The sequence below is a fragment of the Aquarana catesbeiana genome, linkage group LG03 (assembly GCF_042186555.1).
Source record: "Aquarana catesbeiana isolate 2022-GZ linkage group LG03, ASM4218655v1, whole genome shotgun sequence".
Lineage (NCBI taxonomy): Eukaryota > Metazoa > Chordata > Amphibia > Anura > Ranidae > Aquarana > Aquarana catesbeiana.
The window spans coordinates 717,452,690-717,472,805 of NC_133326.1; the positions used below are offsets into that span (position 1 = coordinate 717,452,690).

The window sequence follows — 20,116 nt, forward strand, 5'->3', positions numbered from 1 at the left end:
CAGAAAACTAACACTGCACATCACCCTGAACACACCATCCCCACCGTGAAACATGGTGGTGGCAGCATCATGTTGTGGAGATGTTTTTCTTCAGCAGGGACAGGGAAGCTGGTCAGAGTTGATGGGAAGATGGATGGAGCCAAATACAGGGCAATCTTAGAAGAAAACCTGTTAGAGTCTGCAAAAGACTTGAGACTGGGGCAGAGGTTTACCTTCCAGCAGGACAACGACCCTAAACATACAGCCAGAGCTACAATGGAATGGTTTAGATCAAAGCATATTCATGTGTTAGAATGGCCCAGTCACAGTCCAGACCTAAATCCAATTGAAAATCTGTGCCAAGATTTGAAAATTGCTGTTCAGACACTCTCTATCCAATCTCACAGAGCTTGAGCTATTTTGCAAAGAAGAATGGGCAAAAATGTTCCTCTCTAGATGTGCAAAGCTGGTAGAGACATCCCCAAAAAGATTTATAGCTGTAATTGCAGTGAAAGGTGGTTCTACAAAGTATTTTCACATATTTATTTTGTAAAAAAAAAATGTAAAACCATTTATCATTTTCCTTCCACTTCACAATTATGTGCCACTTTGTGTTGGTCTATCACATAAAATCCCAATAAAATACATTTACGTTTTTGGTTGTAGCATGACAAAATGTGGAAAATTTCAAGGGGTATGAATACTTTTTCAAGGCACTGTATTGCCTTGAATCAACATGTGCATGAATTCATATACCATATAAAAGAAACAACTGATCCTGACATCCCATTATGAGTGCTTTTAGAACTACCTAAATGTGCCCGATTTCTTTAGAAGTGTTGCTTTGGCTTGCTCAAAGATTACGCCCCATAACGCTAAGCCCTTTAATGCTTCATAGTCTGACACTGTGGGATTCTGTTAGATATTCCGGAAACTTGATGTCCCCTTTCTTACCTCTTCTACCAATCGTTAATAATCCCCTTTTCCTACCAGGGTTGGAACAACCTCGCTCTTTCTCCTGGTGGACCTCTCATGGCTTTACCGGGGTGCATCACTTTTTAACTGCATGTTCGTTTCCATCGTGGGAGGCCCTTCAGGAGACCTATGAGATTCCCAGGCATGAGCACTTCCACTATTTGCAATTGCGCAATTGTATTTTGTTTCTTTGTCGTATTTACACCTTTGCTTTTCACAAGACGTCTTTTGAGCATACTTATCTACATTCCCCCGGGATCCTCGGGTCTTATCTCATCGCTTTATGCCTCTCTTAATGGTAGGTCATCTTTATCGGCCCTTTCCTATGTGACACAATGGGATCAAGACCTCAAATCTGGTATTGAGGGGGAGGACTGGAGTAAGACCTGGACAACAGGGAAGGCGCATGCGCGAGGGACTCCAAGATGGCCGCGTAAGCCGGGAGCTCCTCACTACCCCAGCCAGCCAGCCGCCCTAGCGCCGTAACAGAAGCCGCTACGAGCCCGTGCACAGCAGGATCTGTTGGGGGGAACACAGCGGTTCCCCACCCATGCCAGCCACGGCAGCGAAAAAGGACCTGGGACCCCGCTTTGAGGCAGAGAAAATACAGGCCGAATCCAAGATGGCGGCCGCGCCTCAGACACAGGCAGCATCAGGGGGACTGCAAGAAGCCAGGCAAGTGATCGCTCCTGCTACTCTTCCGTACCCTACTTCAGCAATCTCCTTATCCCATCCCACCACATCCCCCTCAGGCCACAACTCAGTCTACCTGAATGAGAGCCCACTGGCAGCCCCCTTGCTATCTCCTATGGGACATTCTCCTTTCCCTCAGCACAATAATGGCATTATGGGAGGCACAGACACAGATATGCCCCAGAATGCAGGAGACCTCTTCCTCAAACTATCTGACTTACTGGAAAGGGGCTTAGCTAATACAGCCCACAAAATAACAAATGACATTCGATCTGATTTCCAGAATCTGGGCACCAGAATAGAAGCGATCGAACAAAAACTAGATTACACAGTATCGGTTTTCCAAATCGTCGATCCTATTTAAGGCCGCATCCAACTGTTCCTGCACAACTCTGACCACATTCAGATTGTGCAGGAACAGTTGGATGCGGCCTTAAATAGGATCGACGATTTGGAAAACCGATCGAGAAGGGAGAACTTCAGGGTCAGAGGCATCCCAGAATCTTGCACGGATGTCCCTTTAGCAGTGCAAGAATTGATCAAATCCCTAATTCCTGATATCTCTACACACAAGCTGGAGTTAGACAGAGCCCACAGATCACTGGGACCCCCCAGGAAGGACGGGTCCCCCAGGGATATAGTGGTGAAGCCGCACCACTACGGAGTGAAAGAGAACATCATGAAGCTCTCCCACCAGCAACCACACATCTCATTCCAAGGCCACGATGTTCAAATATTTGCGGACATATCGCCTATGACGATTCAAAAATGCAGAGCCCTCAAACCTCTATTACTAATCCTGACACAAAAGGAAATAAGATACTGGTGGGCTTTCCCCTTTGCTTTAAAATTTACCTACAAAGGCAAGACACACTCATTCACTAATCTGCCTGAAGGAGAGCGGATCCTTCTCTCACTGAAGCTTATATCTCAGGACTCAGAGATGGACACATCAAATGCGCAATCCGGATCTTATAAGAGACAGACTCCAACCAGCCCAGTCTCCCCTTTATGGAAAACCACCAAAAGCAGACGAGTAAAGGAACCGATGCCCTCCTGAATCGTATGAACACATCCGGGCAGTACCCGGAAACATTCCTCAGGAACTAATCCAAGTCATCAATAACCCTAAAAGACCATCTTGATCCCCTTAGGATTAAGATGTACGATCTCTGAACCCATCAGGGATAACGGACTTCCACCTTCATACGTACTTCACCTAAATACTACACCGCGGACCTGATAGGTCACTCCGCACCAGAAAAATGCGTCTCTTGGTCATGTGATTTCTCCTATTGGACCATCAGTCCCTACTTAAGCAAGTCGCAAACACTCAGCTCTCATCCCTTCCCAAAGATTTCGTCTGGATCTCCCACAATCAGCTTGACATCGAACACCAAGGATCAAGCTCTTGGGACTTCCCCCTTACGGGTCTACCTCACCAACGGCTGGTAGTATGGAGGACCAGGAGATGGATACACTAACACACCGGTCTATTGGGAAAGGATAGCTCCTAATAGAGCGAGATACAGCTCCTACAATACTCCCCCCTCTCTGACCTATTTTTCTTCCCCATTCCCCCTCCTCTCCTTCCCCCTCCACCCCCCCTCCTCCCCTTTCCCTTCCCATACCCCCCCAGGCGTAAAAGGCCTACTGCATGACTTTATTTTTGTTTTTTTGTTTTTTTTATTAGCCGGCTGGCTTTGATACACACAGTTTGCAATGTTATAGTGTTTAACTGGTTTTCCTCACAGGGTTTTGTGAATTATTTTCTATAGGTTTACCAATTGGGCAGGCACTGACTGGGGTAGCAGTCATGCGCCTCCATCCATCTCACGATAATGGGATCCCCATGGTCGGGAGATGGACTGATAGCCCCTTTGGAGGGCTACTTTTGTCTAATGTTGGGCGACATTGAGGGGATCTTTGCATCCGCTCGATGCCGCAGGTTCCTTTTGGGACAATTCATACGAGAACACTTGCATTTACTTTTTCTCGTTTTCTCTTTTCTTTCTGTCTTTTTCTCTAACCCTGTTTTCTTTTGTGCCAGTCCACAGGATTCTCGGACGGTCCGCTCTCCTCCAGGCTCCAGATCCTACCTCACGATCCGAATAACCAAGCTCCACCACACTTCAGAGGAGGTAAGAAATGCCGCACCACATAAGCTCTCCCCACATAGCCAATATGTCTAGTAACAACGTGCCCCTAACGTTCTTTAAATTAGCTTCCCATAATGCCCAAGGGTTAAATTCAGCGGTAAAGAGGCGTAAATTACTTCAATCTTACCACGCACAAAAGTTGGCGGTAGTCATGATCCAGGAAACACATTTCCCTTCCAGATATAACCCGTCATTTCTACATGCTCAATATCCCACATTCTTCCTAGCGAATGCAGAAGATAAGACCAGAGGAGTAGCAATAATATTTGCGAAACATTGTAAATTTAAGCCCGATTTGGTGCACAGAGATCCAGATGGCAGATTCTTATTGGTTAAAGGTAAAATAGATGAAAGCCTTTATTCTTTCATTTCTTATTACTCCCCCAATAAGGGACAAACAAAATTCTTCCAAGCAATGCTACAAACTCTAAGCCCACTATTAGAAGGAACGGTAATTTTCGGAGGTGACTCCAATGTTGCCTTCGACCCAGGTTTAGACAAATCCAAACCTTTAAAAGCACAATCAATCCGCCCCACAAAAACAAGCTCCAAGATCGCGAAACTAATATATCAACAAGGCCTAGCCGATATATGGGGAGAACACAATCCCACAAAGAGGGATTATACACATTTTTCAAACCCTCACAAAACATATTCCAGGATCAACCATATATTTCTGTCAGTGATACATATACCCTATGTTCTTAAGGCCTATATCAAGGACACAGCCCTTTCAGATCACGCCATGGTGATCGTCACACTAAGGGGCGGATCCCACAAACCACCCACTACCCAGTGGAGACTTAACAACACTATTCTTAATGACCATATTTCAGTTATAGAGATTGAGAAAGACATAAGAGATTACTTTTTGCGGAACAATGTGGAGGGAATTTCAGCAGAGACTCTTTGGGCCGCTCATAAAGCGACCATAAGGGGAAAGTTCATTCAAATGTCTTCCCGGAAAAAGAAAGAGCAGATAGCGGAGATAGAGAAACTAGAGAGGGAATTCAAGGCCCTATGCAAGCAGCATAAACGGGACCCTTCTTCGGTCCAAATAGCTCAACTAGATGCAGCCAGAATAGCATTAAACCTAGCTCACACAGTGAGGGCAGAGAAACATTTGAAATGGAATAGTGCGAAATTCTATGTTCAGAGAGACAAGATGAGTACTCTATTAGCAAGAAAGCTCTCTCCCAAAGTCACTAACTTCGCCATCCCAAATATTAGACTACAGGATGGCACCTCAACCCTTAATCCCCCAAAAATCCTGCAAGCTTTTCAATCCTTTTACTCTAAACTATATCAGCAAAATGACACCATGTCCGACTCCTCCTTGCAATCATTCCTAGATGATATTAACGTACCAACTCTACGTAAATATCATAAGGATCTCATGGAAGCTCCCTTCACCATAGAAGAAACATTAGAGGTAATTAAAAACTTAAAAGGGAGCTCAGCTCCCGGCCCTGATGGTTTCTCCAATCAATACTATAAAACCTTTAAGAAAACTTTGGCACCCCATATTACAAAATTCTTCAACTCCAAAAGGGTAGGGACACCCCTTGAGTCACAACTAAATTTGGCATTTATCTCTGTCATACCCAAGCCCGACAAGGATCCATCTTTAGTCGAGATTTACAGACCAATCTCGTTGATTAACAACGACCTGAAAATACTAACTAAAATCCTAGCTAACAGAATTAACTCCTTTATCAATCAATATATAAACAAAGATCAAGTGGGCTTTATGCCGGGAAGACAAGGCCCGGATCAAGTTAGAAGGGCGGTCGATATTGTTTCTTTATTACAATCGGGATGGGATGGAGGCCCAAAGCAGGAAGGCTTACTGCTGTCGTTGGACCTCCAAAAGGCCTTCGATTCTTTGTCCTGGACCTTCCTATTTTCAGTCCTGGGACGATGGGGATTTGGGGAAAACTTTATAAATACCCTGAAAGCATTATACTCCACTCCTAGTGCCAAGGTCAAATTACACGGCTTCTATTCGGATCCCATTCAAATAACCAGGGAAACCAGACAGGGGTGCCCCCTATCTCCTGTGATCTTTGCTTTAGCTATAGAGATCCTGGCAATTGCGATCAGGTCTAACCAAAATATTAAGGGGGTTAAATGCGGAGCGCACACCCACAAATGCGCCCTGTTTGCGGACGATATCCTTTTATTTGTCACTTCCCCAACTACCTCACTACCCAATATATGCAATCTCTTGAGAACATTTGGATCCTTGTCGGTTTTAAAGGTCAACATGGACAAGTCACAGGTATTAAATATTTCACTACCAGAGGCAGATGTAAATAGGCTCAAGCCCGCATTCAAATTTAAATGGAGCGAATCTTCGATCCGATATCTAGGGATAAACCTTACCCCAAAGTTTGAGCGACATTTCGAAGCTAACTTCCCTCCCATGTTCTGCACACTAGAATCTGACATCCAATCATGGTCCAAATACAATATATCATGGCTTGGTAGAATTAATTCTATCAAAATGACGCTATTGCCCAAGCTCCTTTATTTGTTTAGGTCACTCCCGATAGACATTAGAAAACACCATCTTAAACCCCTACAAGGAAAAATAATAAAATTCATTTGGGGTAAAAAAGGCTATAGGCTAGCCCGCAATGTGCTTTTTAGCCCCAAAACCAAAGGGGGACTGGGTCTACCAGATCTGTTTAGCTACTACCAAGCGGCAAGATTGGCCCAACTTTCTATGGTATACTTCAAAGTTGAGAAACCCGACTGGATTGAAATAGAGAGACAAGCTGTTCCGACACACACCTTGGACTACCTCCTCTGGTGCCCCATGAAATCGAGGCCTACTATACTAGCCCCAACACTGTCCCAATCGTTTAAATTATGGGACTCCGTGAAATGCTTACCAGCTTTGACCTCACCTTCCCGCCCTTTGGACCACATTTTTCATAACCCCCGATTTGTACCGGGCATGGACATCAAGTCCTTTAAATGGTGGTTAGACAAGGGGATGTACCGTATAGGCCACTTTCTCTCGCCCTCGGGTCCAATTACGCTAAAGCATTGTATAAATAAACTTAAACTCCCAGGTACAGAGAGGTTTAGATTTGCCCAGTTATCCCATTTTCTTTCCTCTCTAACGAAGGGACAGGCACTCCCATTGGAATTTACATCTTATGAGCGTTGGTGCGGCCAAGCACTAGACATAAAGGGGGTTATATCTCTCATATACGCGACTCTTGTGGAACCCACCACAAAATTTTCATACATGGAATCGTGGGAGAAGGATCTGCAGGAGACCTGGAGCCTGGAGGAATGGCATCAGAGAGGATCCACAGCCTTTAAAGGTATTCTAAATACAGCATTGATAGAAGCTAACCTAAAAGTGCTTATGCGATAGTACCTAGTACCCACCAGACTTGCAACTATGTTCACTTCTGTCTCCCCGTTATGCATTAGAGGGTGTCAAGCCCAGGGCTCCATGATTCATATCTGGTGGGAGTGTCCGAAAATAAGAGGTTTTTGGAACAAAATATTCGCGATGATCCGAAAAGTAACGGATCTTCCTATCACTAAATCAGCCCAAGTGGCCCTACTTAATGCACCATTCCCTAAAACAACGAAACACTCTCAAAGATTAATATCCTTCATGCTGTTAGGAGCTAAAACTACGTTAGCCAAGGCCTGGAAGCAACCCACAGTGTCTTTCCAGGCAGCCAAAAGAAAGATTTTGTGGATTATGTTCCAAGAAAAAACGGTCAGTTCTCTGATGGACACCACTAAGTCATTCGAGGCAACATGGGAGCCCTGGGCTGGACATTTAGGCATTTCCCTTATCCCAGGTATTCAAATGACTCAGTCGAGATGAGTCTAAAAAAAAAAAAAAAAAAAACACACCTTGGACTGGACACAATTATTAATTCCAAGCTAGCGATCTCTTTCTTCTTCTTTTCTTCTTCTCTACCCTATCTCTCTGTTTTTTACAACAAATTGATATCACATTAGCAGTGTACCAGTTATGTTTAAATCTCTGATTTACATTATGGTAGAATTTCTCTTGTCGCCATCAGATTTTGTATAATGAGTTCAAGTTACAGACTCAATACGGATTACTGCCAGTTGAAGGGGTACTGTTGGAGGGGTCTAATGGCCTCTTTAGGGGTTCCTTTCTCTACCTCTGGGGCGGTGGCAGGACCCTGGGAGTGGGGACAGCGGGGCTACCGGGTAGGCCTTATTACTTTCCCTGGGATGGGGGGACTCCTAACACAGTGTGATCCTGTTAGGGGTGTTGGGAATGTCAACCCACACAGGGAACATCAGTAACAGCCTTACCTACTGTTTCATTGGCAAATGTAAATGGATTTGAACCTCTGTTTATTATCTTTGTACTTTCATAATAATAATCCCGTATTTGCAAGGGATTTTTCAATATACCTTTGTATTTTATTTTCTTCAGTGTACTGCACTGCTCTTTAATAAAGCTTTATTTAAACTGAAAAAAAAAAAAAAAAAGACCTGGACAACAATAGCGAAATGTTCATTCAACACAACCACCCTAGAAGCAGCTTATAAAGTGCTCCTGCGGTGGTACTGGGTCCCAACTAGACTTGCTCATGCTTATCCTGGCAGCAGTGGCAGATGTTTTCGGAATTGTGGTCAACATGCGGATGTCCTACATATATGTTTGTCTTGCCCACGCTTGATGGGCTTCTGGTCCAGGGTCTTTGGCCTATTGCAGACGTTATTTCATATGACAGTCCATAAGGATGCCCGACTGGCTCACTTACATTGCCCTATACTGGGCCCCTTTTCACCCCAGCAGAAACTGGCTACATACCTTTTTATCTCCACCAAGAGAGCCATTGCCCAGGCCTGGAAGACTCCGTCTGTTTTTTCCAGGGGGTGAGAACCAGATTGACAGCCCTATGATTGATGAGCAGATGTCCAGCATACTGAAGGATTTGCATGCAAAATTTTTGGGAACTGTGGTCAAGTTACTCCTTTCCATCCCTGCCCTAGACTAGTTATGGTCGGCTTTAAACCTTGTTCCTGCGGGTCCTGTGTCCATGGTACCCGCCCTCTCTTGGGGCCCCTCTTTTCCTCTGTTTTCTTTCTCTTTTTTTTCTCTATTTCCTCCTTCTTCTCTTCCTTTCTGATATGAAGGCTAGCAATGCAAACTGCTGTACTCCAGGGTACAGAGTAATATAGTCTATGACATAAGCCTAATGTTCAACCTGGTCCTCTATGGTCTTGGTAATGGTTTACTGTTATGTTACTCATTACGCGTTCACACGTTGCTTCTTTACATACCTGCTCGATGTCGCCCCTGCGTGGGCAAACCAACGCGCAAAGTCCCACCAGAGTGCGCATTCACCCGCAGGTGTAGACCCCCTGGGCTTATGCCGAGGTGGGTCAACCAGGCTTTTTAAATGGATGTGTGTCCACACAATGGCATGGGAATCCTCTCATGTACTCCATATCATGAAAGGGAAACAATCACAAAGAACAATCTTAAAAGCAAATAGAATGACATTCACATATTATTGTGCCCTGTTCCTGGCACTATGAAATATCTGCCATTTGTGTGTAGGCACCACTGCTTCATGGGTCCTGGAGCCAGTGTGCATTTCAATTGGCGGAAGTGACGCCAAAATGTAACCTAAAAGCCTGTCCCTATGCGTTTCGTCATCTACATGCCCCCTGATGATGTCTAGATGACAAAACGCATAGGGGCTCTTCGGTTATGTTTTGTCGTCACTTCCGCCAATTGGAACGCACGCTGGCTCCATGACCCAAGGAGCAGCGGCGCCTACACACAACTGGTAGATCATTCCCACTGCTGGGGCACAAGACAATAATATGTGAGTGTTAGTGAATTTGCACAAGCGCGGAGCACTTTACAGTTTTACATATGATGAACTTCACATGCACCTTATGTTGATTAATCTTCATGCACTTTTTTCACTGGAAAGATGCTTATCTTTTGAATTCATGGACTGCATATCGTTTTTGTCATTTTGATTTCACGTTTATATTTATTCACCTTATATATTGATCAGTTGTTTCTTTTTATATGGTATATGATTTCATGCACATGCCTTTCACAGCTTTAGTCTTAATACTGAAACCAGTAATAATCAAATGCAGAGGCAGTTATTTAATACGATAAAGAGTAAATACATTTATATAGTCTTAAGGCCCGTACACGTGATCGGACTATTTGACAACAAACATGCAAATGTTTGGAGCAACATCCGACCATGTGTACGCTTCATCAGACAAACTTTTTCTGTTTCCATCGGACTTTTGTTGGCTGTGTGAACGCACAAACTTTCCAGCAACAAAAGTCTGATGGAGCAGGAGAACCCCCTATGCCGAAAAAACGGTGTGGGGGCCCCCCAAAATCCATACCAGACCCTTATCCGAGCACGCAGCTCGGCTGGTCAGGAAAGGGGGTGGGGACGAGTGAGTGCCCCCCCTCCTGAACCGTACCAGGCCGCATGCCCTCAACATGGGGGGTGGGTGCTTTGGGGGAGGGTGCGCCCTGCGGCCCCCCCACCTCAGAGCACTTTGTCCCCATGTTGATGAGGACAAGGGCCTCTTCCCGACAACCCTGGCCGTTGGTTGTCGGGGTCTGCGGGTGAGGGGCTTATCAGAATCCAGGAGCCCCCTTTAATAAGGGGGCCCCCAGATCCTGGCCCCACACCCTATGTGAATGAGTATGGGGTACATCGTACCCCTACCCATTCACCTAGGGAAAAAAAGTGTCTATAAAAAAACACACTACACAGGTTTTTAAAGTAATTTATTAGGCAGCTCCGGGGTCTTCTTCCAAATTCGGGGCTCTTCTTCCAATTTTGGGGGTCTCTCCGGCCTCTTCTCCTGGTGTCCGGTTCTTCTCCGCTCTCTCCGGCGTCTTCTCCCGATGTCCGGTTCTTCTCCGCTCTCTCTGGCCTCTTCTCCCAGTGTGCGGTTCTTCTGCCGGCTCCTCCACTATCTTCTGCCGCTCTTTTGCTAGCGGTGGACCGGACTTGTGCATCGTCTTCTTCCCTCTTCTCTTCTTCCGATGTTGACATGACGCTCTCTCCCGCTGTAATGCTGTCTGAGCGCTCCGCAATTACTTATATAGGTGGTGACCCCGCCCCCTTATGATGTCACAGGGCATGCTGGGACTGTGACGTCATAAGGGAGCGTGGTCATTGGATGACATGGCCACGCCCCCTGACCAGCCGAGCTGCGTGCTCGGATAAGGGTCTGGTATAGATTTTGGGGGGACCCATGCCGGTTTTTTATTTAAAATTTGGCATGGAGTTCATCCTCAAGATTCATACCATACACAGTGCCTGGCATTGGTGGAGATCCAAGTCGGATCCCCGCACCAATGTGAACCCGGCTCACAAGGTGTCAATCTCGCCGATAAAAGCGGCGAGATTGACACAATATCAGACAATACAGAAGTTGACCAAAGGGTGGTGGTAAAGAGCTGAAAAACCACGTGATTTGGTAAAAGTTGGCTGAAAAAGTTCTGCCGTGTGTATGCAATACAAACTTATGGCCAACGCCCTTTGTACAAAAATCCAAGGGAAAGTTTGTACAAAGTCCTATCGTGTGTATGAGGCTTTACAGCTACAACCGGCCCTTTGAGGGCAACCATGATGCTGATGTGGCCCGCAATGAACTTGAGTTTGACACCCCTGTTGTAAACCATACTGATCGCACAAAATGCCATGAGTTGCTCTTTCACATGTATGTTTGTCCTCAGGGAACTCTGACGAGGAAGATACGTACGTCAATGTGTGTGATCTTGGTCTACAGAAACCGAAGAAAAGTGCTAAAGCCAAAGGTGAGCTTTTACTATAACAAGGTACAACCTTCTGTTCTGTCTCAGGTCCTACTCCATCCGAGGACACACACCTCAATTTATAGGACATTTCACTTTTACTAACACCAATATTTTGTAGTCTTGGCTTTATAAATCTTGCAACTATTAAGAAGTGCTGTATTTTTCTGGAGCACATAAGCCAATGAAAGAGAACTTCTTACTGGTCTAATTATTGGTGTAAGAAGACCAATACTTAAATGTGACATTTATTTGATGAAGGTTATGGAGGATTGTGTACAACTCAGCAGCACCTGACATGAGTGTCTCATTAACTCAGTACAGTTGACTAGAGATACAACATGGCATGATGGGAATAGCCAACCACATTGTTTAGGATTGTGCTGGAATGGCTTTGTGTATGGATGAGGATTTCCTATAATGGTTTCCTCCCACACTTCAAAGACATGCTGGTAGTAGTAGGTTAATTGGTTCCTGTCTTAAAATTGGCCCTAGTATGTGTATGTATGAATGTGAGCTTAGGAACTTAGATTGTAAGCTCCTTGAGGGCAGCAACTGATGTGGATGTATGTGTAAAAGTGATGCGTAAATTGACGGCGCTATATATAAGCACCTGAAATAAATAAATACAATAAATAAATAATAGTTGATGGCTGCAGGCTTGTTCACAATTGTCTGTCTATAATTATTTTAGATATACACTATATTACCAAAAGTATTGGGACACTTGCCTTTACACACACATGAACTTTAATGGCATCCCAGTCTTAGTCCCTAGAGTTCAATATGGAGTTGGCCCACCCTTTGCAGCTATAACACCTTCTGGGAAGGCTGTCCACAAGGTTTAGGAGTGTGTCTATAGGAATGTTTGACCATTCTTCCAGAAGAGCATTTGTGAGGTCAGGCACTGATGTTGGACAAGAAGGCCTGACTCACAGTCTCAGCTCTAATTCATCACAAAGGTGTTCTAATAGGTTGAGGTCAGGACTCTGTGCAGGCCAGTCAAGTTCCTCCACCCCAAACTCGCTCATCCATGTCTTTGTGGACCTTGCTTTGTGCACTGGTCCAAATCATTTGGTGGAGGGGGGATTATGGTGTGGGGGTTGTTTTTCAGAGGTTGGTCTTGGCCACTTACTTCCAGTGAAGGGAACTCTTAAGGCATCAGCATACCAAGGCACTTTGGACAATTTCATGCTCCCAGCTTTGTGGGAACAGTTTGGGGATGGTCCCTTCTTGTTCCAACATGACTGTGCACCAGGTCAGAAATCCAGGGGTGACCACACTTAATTACAACTACATGAAAGCATTTTAGTACTTGTCTTCAAGTTTGACCATTAAGATCATATTCTGCATCAGACATCCTTGGCTTATCTGTACTTCAACAGCTTTTGCTTTTGGTCTCTATAGGCTGTTCTGGCCTCTCTGTGTATCCCCGCTGGTGTCCATCACCCCTTCCCTGACTCCTGGCTGGAGGCAAGGAGGATTGAGCTGTTAAAACATCTCTTGTCACAAATATATCCCCTGATGAAGCCCATGGTGGTGAAACATGTTGAGATAATTCTTAAAATTGTCATCTCTAAGTGATTAGACAATTGCTTTGTACAATGAAGTGTCAAGAGAAAAAGGGGTGTAATTTACTATAGCGCTGAAAAATTATCCTGCAGTGCCAAAAAATAGCAACTGAGCGCTAATGCAAATGGAAAGCAGCGCTATTGCTGGCAATAATGCCTGTCAGATCACATATGCTGGAATAGTGGAAGTCAATGGGGCTCGAACCTGCAAAATCCAAAGTTTTCACTGAAGGCTTACATGCAAGTTATTGTCATAAAAAGTGTTTGGGGACCTGGGTCCTGCCCCAGGGGACATGTATCAATGCAAAAAAAAAGTTTAAAAACGGCTGTTTTTTCAGTGATTTTAATAATGCTTAAAGTGAAACAATAAAGGTGAAATATTCCTTTAAATTTCATACCTGGGGGGTGTCTATATTATGCCTGTAAATTGGCGTATGTTTCCGTTTTTAGAACAGTCTGACAGCAAAATTACATTTCTAAAGGAAAAAAAGTCATTTAAAACTACTCGCGGCTATAATGAATTGTCGGTCCGGCAATACACATAAAAGTTCATTGATAAAATTGGCCACAGGGGAACCCCGAACCAAAATAAAAAAAAAAATGGCATGGGGTCCCCCCCAAAATCCATACCAGACCCTTGTCTGAGCGCGCAACTTGGCAGGCTGCAGAAAAAGAGGGGGGGGGATGAGAGAGCGCCCCCCCCTCCTGAACCGTACCAGGCCACATGCCCTCAACATTGGGAGGGTGCTTTGGGGTAGCCCCCCAAATCACCTTGTCCCCATGTTGATGGGGAGAAGGGCCTCATCTCCACAACCCTTGGTTGTGGGGGTCTGCGAGTGGGGGGCTTATTGGAATCTGGAAGCCCCCTTTAACAAGTGGACCCCCAGATCCTGCCCCCGCTGTTTAAAATGGTAACAGGTACATTGTACCCATTACCCCTTTATTAAAAAAATAAAACTGTCCCACGTAGTCCATTCACCTCCGCCGACGGACCGAAAAAAAATAAAGAAGATCTGGCTCCATGGGAGGCACACGCCATATGACACGTCCTTGCAGGTGACAGCTCTTTTAAAACTGTGGGCAGGGCCACACGGTGTCGTTGCCGGGTGACCCCGCACCCCTCTGACACACGGGGACTTCCCCTTGACCCCGCCCCCTCTGACGCACGGGGACATCCCTATGGCTTCCCTGTAGCGTCAGAGGGGGGCGGGGCCACCCAGTCCACCCCCCTTTGATGCTATGGGAAAGCCATAGGGATGTCCCCATGCATCAGAGGGGGGAGGACTGGGGACTGGGTGGCCCCGTGCGTTTACAAAGGCATCTCCCTGTTCTGCAGCTCCATGACACAATCGTGGGACAACGGTGGACATCGAGTCCGCGGGTCCCGTGGGCACAGTCATGGAGCTCGCGGCAGGTACGTCCCTTTGCGCAGCCGTGCTGTTCTGCAGACGTAAATGTTCATGCGGCGGTCGGCAAGTGGTTAAATGGACTGTAGAGTGGTTCTGCAAACTGCAAAACGCAATAAAAAATGCCTAGGTGTGAACCTAGGGTCAGGGCCAGTTCACGCTGTAGCGATGCGGGAACCCTGCAAATCCAGTGTGGGTTCCCACATCGCATACAACTCGCAGGCAGTTCACATTGCCATATGCGAACTGCTGGGAGTGTCAGTAGAAAGCTAATGACACCCCCAAAACAGTTCGCAGATCGCAGAGCGGACTGCAAATTCAGACAACACCCATGCAATCGGATTCTGCTGTGGAACAAAAAGGGGTCCTGTGCGAGTTTGGTCCAAAATGCGATGCAAAATCAACCATACAATCTGTACGGCTGAGTTTGCATCACACAGACATTGCATGTGATTTGCAGTGTGGGGCAAATCACATCCGATGTCGGACAGCACAGCAGTGTGAACCGGGCCTAAGGCCCCTTTCCCACTTGTGCGACTTTTCCTGTGACTCCTGCACCCATAGACCTCAAGGTTACACTGGCATTGCTTTAAATCGCATCAAATTTGCGGCAAAAAGCGCTGCAAAATCGCTGGTCTTTTAGATCGCACAAGTGTGAAAGGGGCCTTATGGACCTCAAGTTGTAGGAAAAGTCAGCCAAGTGTGAAAGGAACCTAATGAGATTCATTGATAAAACCTTCGAATTAGGCCCCATTTGCACTTGTGCGACCAATGCCTGGGTAACCTTGCGGTATATGGACCTCAAGTCACATCAAAGTCAAACCAAAGTAGTGCAGGGACAGGTTTAACCCACTTGCAGGATGCATAAGTGAGAATAGTGCCTAATTCAAAGGTATTATCCATGAATCTCATTCACACTGCTGCGACCTAAAAGTCACATTATTTTGCTGCCACTTTGCTACTGCAACTTTACCCCAACTTCTGGGAATGCCTGTGTAATATTGCGCCCCTATGTACCTCAAGTCACATGAAAGTCACACCAAAGTAGTACAGGGACTACTTTGAAGTTGTTGCAACTTGAAGTAGCACAGATATAAATGGTTATCATTGAGAATCAAGGGGTTCAACTTGTCAAGCAACTCGGAGGTCCAAAGTCGCCCATCTGTGAAACAAGTCATATATATTTTAATAGAAAGGACCTCTACATTTATACTTGCATTTACATCAGCAGAACAAATGCAGGAAGTGATGGGTGCACATGGGCCAGAAGCAAAAGTGTGAGGATGCAAACAAATCAATGAACCCCACCCACACCAAATCTAACTACCACATCCACCCCCACATTGATTAAGCACAAGTACATATCATACCCTTATCTGGAAAATGAGCAGCACCTCCTCTTTGCTAAAGAGGGACCTCGCCATGTCCACCTAGATGGAGATCCTGACCAGCACAGGAACTTCCGCGTGATTACAATGACTTTCTTCTGGGTCAGAAGGCGAAACCACGCTCTTTCGCTCACTGCTGCGAATATTTGATCACAATTACGATTAGAATTTTATTATTTTTGTTTATTTGCAGATATGCAAATTTGTATTTTCTTTCTACTTATGATATTTCAAGGCGTCCTATAAGGAATGGTGCCCCTGGGATAGCAGCAGGTGAATGACAAACAAAAGGCCCAGTTTGAGCCCTGGTTCACACTGACAGAGGGAGGAAATCGTTTAGCTGAAATCACACACTTTCATTGCCGCATGTCAGTCCCGACTGCAGGGGGAATTTCAGAGACATCTGTGCAGGTTTCTGCACTGATATCAATACAAATTGCACCCCAAAATCTCACCAATTAAAACAGTGCAATTGTCACCACTTTGACATGTCAAATTGCACCAATGTGAACCAGGGCTGACACATACAACACTGCCTATCCACCAGCTGAATTCATTACCTGCAATACTCCACAGCTGTTATATATAATGATTCCACCTTTATCATTTACTTGCAGGTGTGCAGAAGCCTAGGTTTACATTGGAACGATTTGAGAGATCAAATCGCATGACTATTGGCAGCAATGGCACTGTTCCAATCGATGCGACACCAATTTTGTGGAGCCACACCAATTTGCTAAAGTAGTTCCTGCACTACTTTAGCCGGTTTCAGGTGTGACTTCAATAGACATCTGTGTATGAAGCCACATGGATGTCTTTCGAGTAGCACCTGAAATTACACTGACCTTGCTACTTTGAAATTGCACTACTTCAAGTGAAGTAGCGCGATTTCAAAGTAGCATCAATGTGAACCAGGGTGAAGAGATTCATTTTTTGGTGCACAAATACATATTAAAATATAAGAGATATTGCACTTTCTCAAAACCACCACACTCAAAAACTAAAGAGAAAGAAAAGAAAAAAAAAAAACTACAACAAAGCTCAATAATGTACTTTTATTTTACCAGCAGAAAAAAAAAAACAAAAAAAATTATGTACGTTCATTTAGTAGCTTCAAAAAAATTTGCGCAGGATATATGGTGCTACATTTAGCAATTGGATTTTAAGGGCCCTGCTCATAGGAGCTTACAATCTAAAATTTAACAAAACCTTAGAGCGGACACAGCTTTACTTTCAGTGTATAACGGGCAACACATCACATTTTTATCTGCAAGATTATAGAAACATACTTAACAGCCATTCTTACAAAGCATTCCAACATAATAAAAAAGGCACTTATTCAAAACACCCACCACCAGCCCACAATCCACACATACATACATTGGTGACCATGTTCTGCTGGAAGCTGCATTTCTATGTACATGATTAAGCAATGAGATCAAAGAGTAGAAGGTCAGCAGATGCTTCCAAACCATGTTTGAATGGTCAGACAGGAACAATACACACACAACATTGACAGCATGGCCACAAACCCACTTTTGATTAAAAAAATGCACAAGCATTTCAGCAAATATCCTTAGTTGGGCATTTGTCAATAGGCACAATATCATTCCTTCTCCCCCACAAATCACAGCAAAAAACCTGACCTTCTCAGGCCAAGCAAACCCCCCTACTGCAGGCCTTTATATAAGAGAGGTTGTATTGTTAACACACTGACACACACCCAATAGAAGTGCACGCCCAATAGAAGTACACGCCCACCAGTATCTTTCAGTCTGTCTCTTCGTATATGTCTAAAGTGATTGCACCTGATGGGCAGGAACACATAATACTATTCGCAACTGTGTTAGCCCATGGCTGTCTGCATCAAATCTCCAACTACAGGCCAAAGATCGAAGTCCATTTGCATCCACATAAACAAAGCAACAGTTTTCTAAGCATACAGTGGGGATGGAAAGTATTCAAACCCTTACATTTTTCACTCTTTGTTATATTGCAGCCATTTGCTAAAATCATTTAGGTTCATTTTTTTCCTCATTAATGTACACACAACACCCCATATTGACAGAAAAACACAGAATTGTTGACATTTTTGCAGATTTATTAAAAAAGAAAAACTGAAATATCACATGGTCCTAAGTATTCAGATCCTTTGCTCGGTATTTAGTAGGGTTGTCCCGATACCACTTTTTTAGGACCGAGTACAAGTACCGATACTTTTTTCAAGTACTCGCCGATACCGATTACCAATACTTTTTTTTTAATGTCATGTGACAGTGTTTTTTTTTTTTCTTTTAACAATGCTTTCTTTTTTTTCGGGGGGGGGGGGAGGGGGTGAACGTTGTCTTGTGTTTTTTTTTTTATTTATTTACAATTTTTATTTTTTACAATAATATTTTTTTATTCTTTATTTCAATATGTGTGTGTGTTTTTTTTTTTAAATTAGCCCTGTTGGGGGGCTTTGGTGAGATATCAGGGGTCTTAATAGACCCCTGAAATCTCCCCTTTGAGACAAAGAGACAGAGGATAGAGATTCCCCAGTCCCTTTCTCTGCAGCCTCAGCTGCACTGAAAATGAATGGAGAGAAGACAGCAGCTCCTTTCCATTCATACACTGACACATTGTAATCACAGGAGATTACAATGTTTCAGTTATGTGAATAGACCGAGTCAGCTGACTCTGTCTATTCACCAAGGAAGGAGGAGGAGGACAGCAGAACAGAGGGGACAGCGGAGAGGCACAGCAGAACGGAGGGGACAGAGAAGGAGAGGGGGACAGCGGAATGGAGGGGGACAGCGCAGGGGGACAGAGGAATGGAGGGGGACAGCGGAGGGGGACAGAGGAACGGAGGGGGCATGGAGGAGGATGCAGTGACAGTCAGCGGTGATCGCATGTGGGGGAGTTACAAGCACCGATCACCGCTGTATGTCACTAAAGCAGCTGAAAGCCATGGGGGGAGAAGCTTGTAACTCCCCCACGCGCCGATCACCGCTGACAGTCCAGGTATCGGGGGAAGCATCGGGAGCATTTGCACAAGTATTTGGGCAAATGCTCGGTATCGGTGCCGATACCGATACTAGTATCGGGACAACCCTAGTATTTAGTAGAAGCCCCTTTTGATCTAATACAGCCAGTGTTTTTGGGAAATAAGCAACAAGTTTTTCACACCTGGATTTGGGGATCCTCTGCCATTCCTCCTTGCAAATCCTCTCCAGTTCTGTCAGGTTGGATGGTAAACGTTGGTGGACAGCCATTTTTAGGTCTCTCCAGAGATGCTCAATTGGGTTTAAGTCAGGGCTCTGGCTGGGCCATTCAAGAACAGTCACGGAGTTGTTGTGAAGCCACTCCTTCATTATTTTAGCTGTGTACTTAGGGTCATTGTCTTGTTGGAAGGTAAACCTTCGGCCCAGTCTGAGGTCCTGAGCACTCTGGAGAAGGTTTTTGTCCAGGATATCTATATACTTGGCCGCATTCATCTTTCCCTCGATTGCAACCAGTCGTCCTGTCCCTGCAGCTGAAAGACACCCCCACAGCATGATGTTGCCACCACCATGCTTCACTGTTGGGACTGTATTGGACAGGTGATGAGCAGTGCCTGGTTTTCTCGACACATACCACTTAGAATTAAGGCCAAAAAGTTCTATCTTGGTCTCATCAGACCAGAGAATCTTATTTCTCACCATCTTGGAGTCCTTCAAGTGTTTTTTTAGCAAACTCCATGCGGGCTTTCATGTGTCTTGCACTAAGGAGAGGCTTCCGCCGGGCCACTCTGCCATAAAGCCCCGACTGGTGGAGGGCTGCAGTGATGGTTGACTTTCTACAACTTTCTCCCAACTGCATCTCTGGAGCTCAGCCACAGTGATCTTTGGGTTCTTCTTTACCTCTCTCACCAAGGCTCTTCTCCCCCGATAGCTCAGTTTGGCCGGACGGCCAGCTCTAGGAAGGGTTCTGGTCGTCCCAAACATCTTCTATTTAAGGATTATGGAGGCCACCGTGCTCTTAGGAACCCTAAGTGCAGCAGAAATTTTTTTTGTAACCTTGGCCAGATCTGTGCTTTGCCACAATTCTGTCTCTGAGCTGTTCAGGCAGTTGCTTTGACCTCATGATTCTCATT

General features: G+C 45.0%; 1 protein-coding gene across 1 annotated transcript in view; it reads left to right on the forward strand.

Moving 5' to 3' along the window:
* The window catches only part of LOC141133704 (uncharacterized), a 182,855-nt gene that overhangs the window by 22,340 nt on the left and 140,399 nt on the right, over positions 1-20,116 (forward strand). The window contains exon 2 of the mRNA XM_073623201.1: positions 11,560-11,640. Coding sequence (XP_073479302.1) covers positions 11,560-11,640 — 81 coding nt within the window. The remainder of the gene's footprint in view (positions 1-11,559; positions 11,641-20,116) is intronic.